This window comes from Ruditapes philippinarum, unplaced genomic scaffold, assembly GCF_026571515.1.
Source record: "Ruditapes philippinarum isolate M1 unplaced genomic scaffold, ASM2657151v2 ctg23072_1_1_1_1, whole genome shotgun sequence".
Taxonomy (NCBI): domain Eukaryota; kingdom Metazoa; phylum Mollusca; class Bivalvia; order Venerida; family Veneridae; genus Ruditapes; species Ruditapes philippinarum.
In genome coordinates, this window is record NW_026861759.1 from 1 (window position 1) to 10608 (window position 10608).

General features: G+C 32.1%; 1 protein-coding gene across 1 annotated transcript; it reads left to right on the top strand.

The window, feature by feature from the left end:
* The first annotated feature begins 2318 nt into the window (after window positions 1–2318).
* Window positions 2319–9499, top strand: LOC132716726 (uncharacterized). Its single transcript, XM_060700047.1, has 4 exons — window positions 2319–2381; window positions 2830–3117; window positions 5654–6782; window positions 7516–9499. Exons 1-4 carry the CDS (start codon window positions 2319–2321, stop codon window positions 8028–8030), a joined length of 1995 nt encoding a protein of 664 aa, XP_060556030.1. The 3' UTR covers window positions 8031–9499.
* The last annotated feature ends 1109 nt before the right edge of the window (window positions 9500–10608 follow it).

The window sequence follows — 10608 nt, forward strand, 5'->3', positions numbered from 1 at the left end:
GCCCGGCCCAAGAAAAAAAGTCCATTTCTCCGGCATATAATCTTTCAAAGCATTAAAAAATGAAGTGTTATACAAACTTTCATAATGATACTATATTCAATATATATATATATATGTATGATAAATTCTATTTTTTAATTATTGTAATTTATAACCAATTGTGCCTTTTATGCAAAAATATCCCCAAAAAGTTTCGAATTAAACAAATCTTTCACAGCTGCAAAAATACCTCTCGCATGCTTGCAAACTTGTACAGTAAGTTCTACCTGCATCAAGCTGGCCTACTCGCAACATGTTAACGGGTGTGATAAATAGGTTGTTTTTATCTGTGTCAAGAAAAACGTTAGAACCGTTAGGTGGCAACTGCTAATGTTTATTCTATGCACATTGATTAACTGTAAAGAAATATGTTGATGTTTTTAGACATTTTTTAATGTGGGACAGTAGCTTTAAAGACGTTCATATTTTGTTGCTTCTAATGACCTTCGAATTCATAATGTCCGTCGGGCCTGCGGATCTCGGGTCATTGTGTACTCGTACATCTTCGGGCCATTATCTCATAAGCGTCAAGTCAATAAAACCGGGGAATTCCCTCTTGAGAGAATGCTAAAAGGTAACAAAGGCAACATTGTCGCAAAATAGGCCCGTCACTTAAGCTTTTGTCATAGATGTAGGCATTATAGATATGCATATAGGAGATATGCTCTGGGCAATATCCGGACACTATCTGGATATTTTATCATCTCTATTGACATTGCAAATATTAGCCTAAATTACATGTGTCACACTTTTACTCATGATATTTATCATTTGTGTTACAATCCATCAATAAATGTTGACTAAATGGCCCCCGTACACAAGTTTTGACCTCTCTTTGTGACCATGACTGTGGTAGCAAGGACCTGGATTATGTGCACAATACTTAGCCTCACAATGTTGAAGATTTGTGCCTAGTTACATTATAATTCCCGATGAATGTAGAATTCGGCACTAATCAAGCATTTTTTCAATGACCTCTAAGTGTGACATTGACATTTAACCTAGAGACCTGATTCATACTCTTTACAGTGCTTCTCATAGTGGTGAACAATTTTATGTTTTATCAAGTTTCATTAGAATCCCACCATGTGTGTAGGAGATATGCTCTGGACAAAATCTCTGTATTTTATCATCTTTAGTGACATTGACCTTGCATATATTAACCTAAATTATATGTTTTTCACCCATAGTCATGATAATGACCATTTTTGTTTCAATCCCTCAAAAAATGATGAGTAAATGGTCCAAATACACATTTTTATATTTCATACATTATATGTGAGACCTTGACCTTGGCTGCAGGGACCTAAATTTTGCACGCAACACTCCGCCACACAATTGTCCCAAGTTATATTGACTTCCCTTTATGCACGTAGAAGTTTTGCTGCAGACAAGCGTTTTTCAATGACCTCTACGTATGACCATGACCTTTGGTTTAAACATATTTTATTTTTCACATAATCATATTTAAATACATGATATTTAAAATCAATACAAGAAAAGGATAAGACTGGAAGCAACCTAATGATTATTAAAGTATTTTCCTTTGACAATGCCCTTTGACCTAGGGACCTGGTTCTTCATGACACTGCTTCTCATAGTGGTGAACATTTCTATGAAGTTTAATTAAAAATCTTCCATGTGTGTAGGAGATATGCTCCGGACAAAATTGTACATCGCCCGCCCGCCCGACAGGGGGATGGGGAAACTATAATACGACCCGTTTTTCAAACGGGTGTATAAAAACTAGTAAGAAATTATTGATTGATACATTATAGATACTTTGTGTTTTCTAATACTCTGAATAATACCATATTAATGTTGTTGAATTATTAGCTCGTCTGTTTTTAAGAAAAAGTCGTGCTACTATGGTTGCTTTTGCGTCGTCATCGTCGTTTTTGTATCGGAACACTATAATGTTGTTACGTACATATGTGTAATGTATCCCATTATTCAAACACTTTATAAGGTATAAGCATGGACTTTGCATATCGGAACAAGATGCAGTTGTTTGACAATGGGCATAATTCTGAAAGCATTTCTTTTCATATATGTCCCTTTTTATCTTAGAATTTTGAACAGGCGATCGTTTGCACCGTATGCGGTTCTCCTGTTTTTAGGTTTGTTTGAACATCAGAAGACTTTCCCTTGATATAATTGCATTGAAATGAAACCCTTACATTATTCTATATTAGCTTTCAGAAATTGAAAAATATTATCGCAACTGCGACAGTCTAACAATTTCCGAATGGCAGATCTCTTCGCATTTAAAAGAAATGATGATAGTGCTGACAGGACTTCATGTCAAAGAAGCAGAACAGACTGTAGCTAAACTGGAACAGGTATTGTGAAGGTTATAACACACTAGACTTACCCAACTCGATACTATTGACACCTCACACCTTGTACTTGTTAAGTTATTATTGAAAATTGAAATCTGACGGTCTTAATGTTTTGATATTTTTCTAATCCTCTAGGACAAAAGACGCAAACACTTTTGAAACTGTCCAAGCTGGTATCATTGAATGGCATAAGAGTTGCATTTTATTTTTGTGTACGTTTATTGACTTTTTTTAGATAACGCTAGCGAAATACTTTACATGTATTAATATATTTGGCATGAAAACATAATAATAAATGCAGTTATTTATAGTTGCAAGCAATACATTGGAGGAAATGATCGCTTATAAAATTTTATTCTAAATCAAGCTTAATAACCTTTAATTTCAATATCTATTATTTATATGAAAAATTATATATTTTTATGTTTTATATTTTATGTGATAAAAGATCAAGTCAGATACATTCAATGTCAACACACACACTATCTCTGAAGTTTTATCCGAGTTGATACTTACAAGTACGAAAGAGGATGAGGTCAAGGCAATGCAAATAGGAAAGTCCAAAAAGAGAAAACCGACAGATAGATTAAATGAACTTCATGAGTACAATGAAATATTTTCACGGGCCAACATAATTATTAATATTTGTGAGTTAGAAACGATTATATCCAATCAAGGCGAAACCTTTTACGGACCTAATAAAAGCGCAAAGAAATTTAAAATGGCAGGAGATGAGGTATTTGACATAACTCCACATAAGAGTGAGGCAACAACACATTATTTGTTATTAAAAAAATCTTACGACCTGCTTAAATCCGGTAAGTATTCAAGATATTGTTTTGAAACAAAAAACTTTGATTTCAAGAAAGGTCAATTTCGTTTCGCTTACATATCTTTTATAACACTAAATGTCAATGATTCTTACACCTTTTTTGCATGTTTTTAGAGATTGATTACTTTCAAAATCATTAATTAATCATTCAAATTACATTATTTCAGGGAAACCATTTTTCCGCGAAAGTCTGCGGATTTCAAAGTCGCAAGGACCAGTTTTGACCGAGATTTTTCTTTTTTTTGGAAAGGGGTGGGTGTCACTTTCTCCGACTTTGCTTCCGTCTATTGTCCGATTGTAAATATTTAGACCGTACCGCCTTTCGGATATGTTCAGTTATTGTCGCAGTTATATTAAGCAAATGAATGATATAGCGTTATATAAACCGACTAATTGTAACGAAGCGCCTTTCTGTAGTTGAAGAAAGAAAAAAAAACAAAATGTCGGCCGATTAGCAAAAGTGATATTTATAAATGTAAGCACTAAAAGGAACGCGTCTATTAAACACATTCAAAACTAAATCATATATTTCAAATTAAAAGATGACCTCGTTCAATTATTTTGAACGACACAATACAAAATCATTGTGGCCACTTATGCAGAGCAACAAGGCATCTTTATTTGATTTGTATGTTCAAATTGCAATAAAATAAAGGTTGTTGATTTGAACAAGGGATTATTTGATGGAAAATACAATCTGATCTATAAAGATGTTGCTAGTCTTGAAGATATCTTGCAGAGGGAAAACGATAAATTTTGCAGGAATATAGTTTCGACAGTCGCTCCAAAAATGGGAGAAACAATTTTTTTTTAAACATTTGATATTAACATGGTGCCAAACACAAATGAAAGACAATACCCACCTTACAAAGGACAAGAAATGTTTTGTTGTTAGGAGTTATAATGATCAAGTATTATGTAAAATTCACAAAATAGTGATATTACGCAAACACATGTATACTCTACAAGATATAAATTATTCTCCTCAAGTCCCTAACATCGAGACTGGCTAGACATGTTATTGAGCATGCACAATGTGCATATATTTATAATATAGCAAACAACTGATATTACTACAAGAAACACATGCAGCAATTTGATTTTGCCCTCCTATTCTCACTGCGAGATGCAAGAAATTAATGCTACCAGGATACTTTGCTAAATAAGATGATCATTAGTCACTTAGATCAAAAATCTGGAGATCTTGCATAAAACATGGCCTCGTTTTAATGGATGACTAAGGCAAATGACAACATCCGAATTCATCAATTAAATATTATCAGTAAGTAGGTCCAATTTTCCGCATACCGAAATGCATCAACCTGACAACATCAAGACCATGGGCACTGAAGAATATTCGGAACTGTTCCTATATTATTGATCAACGCCTAGAATTTCAAGGGCTTGGGAAAGAGTCTTCTTAAAAGTTGTCGGTGAAGTACTTTGTCACTTGACAAGTTTTTAAAAGTTAACCAGTCAAATGGAACAAGAGAAGCAAAAGCAATTTTTTAAATGCTGTCATCAAAAATATTGCGAAACCTTATTTGAATCCAGTTATATTAATGCAAATGCTTTGTCTTTGGTTAAATTGAACAGACCCAGATAAATCAATATGTGAAATATATATAAATATGCTTGAACCTAAAACCAAAATCAAAATTTTGTTCAACTTCCACGTATAACGGTATTTTGATACTCCTTCTAATGCCTATTTAAAAACCAGTTTGATTGCATGGCTAAAATAGCTTTCTCGGGAAATCCGAATTATAAAGAAGACACAACATATACCGTCGTCATCAGATCTACATAAAAGAAATAATGAACTTATGATTGGTTAACACTCTAGTGGTTACTGTTTTGATTCAAATATCCTTGAAATTTGTCTGAAAGATTATTTGGATGATTTCTAGGTCCAGTTCGAATATGAGTCACCTGGGGTTAAAAACTGGGTCACATCGCCCAAATATGGAACATTTTGTTTTGTAGCATAACAGCAGAATTACTTAGAATAAAATCATATTCTATTTGTGTAAATGATTTTCAACCATAAAGTGTAGACATCATTGCATTATAAAATTAAACACTTCTGCAGAAAAAGTTAGTTGTAGGTTAGTATAATCAGTGTAGAGAATTCTTCTCTGGAAAACAAAATTAGGTCAAAAGAAAGTAACATTTGTTTCCTGTACCTTTATAATAACAAAGATGATTTGATATGATCGATATAATTTTGTTAAAAAATGTCGTATTTTCTATTTTTTTTTGTTGTTGTTGAATCGGATTCAAACTTGGAGAAAGCACATTTTAATCAATTTTGGGACACACTATAAAACCTGAAATCTGTTTCATTTGCGTATTTGAATTTTGATATTAGATATTTGAGATACAAATATGAACTTTGTGATATCAGTTAATAAGATTTTATACCTGTTTGTGTTTATAGTTTACAATGTTACTTCTTGTTCCTTGTCATAGAGAGTATTTATATTCAGGTGAGAGATATAAGGAACATCATGGCCCTCTTGTTACATTTTCAGACCAAGAAGTGTCCGATTGGGAACATTGCCTTAGTACAGACACTACATCTGCCAGGAAAATTGCAGAATTTCATATCAAAAATCAAAATTTCCCCGAACAACAAGTTCTAAATAAATTGTTTCAACGGTATGGCAGAAAAGACGAACTGATAACGACCCTTTGCAATAAACTTGGTACATTCATAAAAGAGAAATCTAAAAAAATTGTTCAAGTTATACCATCGTATTTTAAAGATAGTGATCTTTGTGAGAAAATCATATTTGTTATTTGTACCAAAGAAGATTTATCCGAAAAAGAAGAAGAAACAATTAAAAAATATCCACATAAAATAAGACCGGTAGGAGAGTACAGTTTGGAAGGCAAAACAGTTACACAAAGGCAGTTGGAAACAAAGGAAAACCTGTCGTTTCAAGACTTACAGAAACTTAAGAAATGTATAAACAAACACGCTGATACGTTATTCTCAAAACATAAAATGTTGTCGATTATTGCTCCAAGTCCTGTGAGGTCAAAGTTATATGGGTCTGAAAATGCTGACATTATTCCGGAACTTTGCATAGTTTTCTACGTACATACAAAGAAGTACATACCCATTGAAGAAGAACCTTTTGATAACTTTTACGACGAAATTCCAGTCGATGTAAGAGAGGGGAGCTTTATGACCCATCCAGCAAATCCCGTCAATCATGAAACATTAAGCAATTTGAAAATGGGTTGCAATATTGGAAGTGAACAAAGCAATTATACTGGAACTCTTGGTGGATTCATAGATCACCCGACATACGGTTTATGTGGTTTAACATGTGCACATGTACTGTTAGATGACGAATTTATGGATGATCTTTTGCGAATTGGCTCCATAATATGGCCAAATTTTCATCCAAATGAAAGTGTCACTCAGCCAGGGGGCACAACAAATGTAATGGGACGGCTTGTACAAGCTGATTATAAAAAAGGAGAAGATGATCAGAGTGGGTTAGAGATCGCTTTGTTCCAAGTAGAAAGACGACATCCTCACACCGGAACATTCCTTGGTAAGAACGTTATTATTTACAAGAGTTTTTCTAGCATCATCTTGTCTCTGTCAAAACTATATAACCACGCACAATTATACTCCATTAACCATACAATTATGTCTACAATAGATGATGCGTAGTTTGTTATTATAGTTTCTTCTGACCGTGTGTTGTTTAGTTATTTACATTTATCATTATTTCCACTTTCGAAGAAAAGGGGACATATGATTTTGCAATATAATGTCGGTTGGCATGTCCGTCTGTTGATCTGTCCGTCCAACATTGTTTCCGATCAATAACGCTTGAAAACAAGCGCCCATTACTACCATTAAACATCTATAGATGTATTGGAATTGGGTACTAGATGATGAATTATTTTGCTTTTGGTGTCAAGGGATCAAAGGTCAAGTTCACATTGAGCTATTATGTCAAAATAGTTTCCGACCAAGGGTTAGGGTTAGATAGACTCCTATCCCACTCTGATCACCTGCTCCTTAACCCTAACCCTACTCGACAACCCATGAACCGTCAACCTTCAACTTCAAAGGTGAATTGGCTTTTGCCAGTAAATTGCTCCTATTGATTTTAAGGCGTCAAGGATTTAAAGGTCAAGGTCATATTTACATTTATGGCTACACCACTCGTGAGAATACTGTTTTGTTTTTAAAGCCCACTCGATGAAATAAAATTTCATCTTACACACAAACAAACGAATATCCTCTAAAACATCTTAAAATAACATTTTTTACAGGACATGATGATATGCGATTTAATAGTGGAAAATCATATGGACTTTCTAGGATAAATGATGCCCCCGTTGTTAAGATTGGAAGCACAACACACGAAACAGTTGGGATATTCAAAATGAGTTCACCTGCAGTTTCGGTAAGGCCACTTAGTATAATAGATGCTAGGAGTCTTAAGTTTACTTTACACAACCAGCTAGAGGTGTGTCCACTTACAGACAGGTATGCATTCTCAGAACGTGGAGACTCCGGATCTCTCGTGTTCATGAAAAGATCTGATGAAGATAACGAATATATCTGCGTGGGTATGGTCGAAGGTGGAACAGATTACGGGACAACCATTGTTACACCAATAACATCAATACTTCAGGCGTGTGGAGTCGATTCGTTTAAAAGTTTTGAAACGGCTAACTTATCAGAAGATCTTAAAAATGTTGAAACGAGAATAACGAACACAATGGATCAAAAATTTTCTGAAGTCATGGACAAACTAAACGAAAGGGGAAATAATGTCACCTAAATAAAAAGTGACGTCAGATCAAGATATATGCACGGCCATGCCATACCATTTTTATGGAGTATTGAAAGCGGTACGAACACAGTATAAACATGTATAGTCACTTTATAATTTGTATGTTGATGTTCATCCTTCTTAAATCTCTCGTTTTAATATATGTCAGAGAAATCATTCTCTAAAGATTCAGAATGTTATATTCTTCTCTAAATAATTTCTTTGTTTTATTCTGATATAAGTTAAAAAAAACTATTGGTGACCACAGACAAAGATGATTTGATTAATTCCAATCAATCTATGAATAACTACAGTTATTGGTTACAATCACATAAGTATATAGAAAAAAATAATTTAAAATGATCTTTATTAAATATGCTGATTGTATTTTAATATCATTAGAAAGAAAATACTCATTAGTGACTTTTAAAATATTGCTACATTTATTTTGATGAATCAAATACTCATCAGTGTCTGCCTTTTAAGATTTTTAAATTTATTTTGATGAATCAAAAACCAACACGTGTGCTTCGCTGAACAGAGAAAAATATGCAAATCTTTTTATAAACACTGATCAGCGGTGCATGTTCATCATGGCACTTTTGATATATGTTTTGTGTTTTTTTTCTTGGTTTTGTTTCTTTTTGCACCATATCAATCACCTTGTTTTGTATATTGTGACTTACAACACTTATTGGCTAGAGAAAGAAATATACGAATTCTGTTATTTATTGTTTAAATAATACCATTAGTCATTGATATCTTAAAGTGGCATAATGCTCATTTTTTACTGTCACGCAAAGAAAGAAAAGATTCATTTTTCAAAAGACTGATTACTTAAAATGGCAATTGTACAATAATTGATAATTACAAACGTTAAGAATTAAATATGAAACTGTCATAATATAAAAAGACTGCCTACTTTTTATATTGAATAATACCGATAATTTCAAAAGGATATTTAGAGATATTTATGTGGATCAAATGGAGAAGTTGATTTCTCAGGTAAAGTATATCATAAAATTGACAACAAATGTGACAAAACGTTAAGTTATTAAACCCGAATTCTCACCATTTACTATTGGATGGGCATAATGTCACTTTACGATCACATCACTAGTAATCTTCACAATCATTGTATTATTGTATGTTTTCTTATTTGTAACAAAGTTGCAGAACACTTAAAAATGTTTATCAATAGTCTATTCACGAACTTAATTAAAGATCCTGTATGTTTTGTGATTGATATTGTTACTGTGTATATACCACACTTGCAAAAAATTATATATATATATTATTATGCAAATAAAACAGTTTTCAAACATCGAAGAATATGTAAAATGTGTACTGCAAATATTTGTGCACATTATATTTAATAAATTGCATGCATCCATTTCTAATTGGAAAATTTAACTTAGAATTTATAGAAAATAAATTTCTAATTACTATTCTATTTCTTTATTTACATAAAATGTTAAATTCGGTAATATCTTTATAAATAGTGCTTGTTGGAACTTACAATATTGACCAATCTTAATTTGAGCATCATATTTATGAAATAAAACCATGAAAAAAATGTGTTACAGGATCTTTAAATTTTAGGTGTATTTCTTTTCGTATTTTATATTTTTAGAAATGTCATTCAAAAGTTATTTTCACCAGATAATAGTTTCATGTTTCGATATTTTATGTTCATATCTGTTGATACACCAAACACTTCACTACAATAGTAGGTGACACGTATTTTTCGTTTCTGCTTAGAAGTTATCTATGTCAATGTGTACAAATATTTTATTTAGCTAGTCCTGCAAATATTTTTTTTATATATATATATTTTACACATGTTTTACATTCATATTTTATCAATTTTTTAAGATACATGTACATTTGATGTCATAAGAGTATCGCATCACTTGTAAACCTTTACAATCATTGTATGTTTTTCATTTATGGAAAATTGCAGAACACTTACATATTTCGGTATACTTCTTTATTTTCCTATGTTAAACCATTTAAATGTCAATTCAAAATGATGCTAGTTTCAAGTTTCGAGGTTTTATTTTCATATTTAATAAGGTAGTCTGTCCTTGATTACAGAAGTCAAATATTATTACAGATTTGGAACTTATTGCAAGTTGTAGTATTTTTTATATGTAGAAAGATACATGTATATTAAATGATTTATTTATTAAATGCAAGAATGCGGTGTATTCTGTATCATTTTTCTTTAAAATGCAAAAGTAATATATCTGTTTTGTTTAGTTGTAATTTGAATTACATAACCAATGAGTAAATTTTATTTTTGGTTTCTATTATCATTATGTGACATACATTGTATCAAAGTATCATGTTAACGATCACTTTAGTGCCATTTTTTGCATGAGCTATGTATATATCTAACGTTTCTCATATCATACGTGTCATGAAATATTATCTTGATACATACATACTTGTGATTCTTTTTTGAATAGATGATAGCTCTTAGTGTGTACTAGTATCTTAAATTTTCATGTTATATTCTATAATATATTCTATTTTGCAAAATTATGTACATCATCCCTGTGATAACAACTGTATTTGATTATTT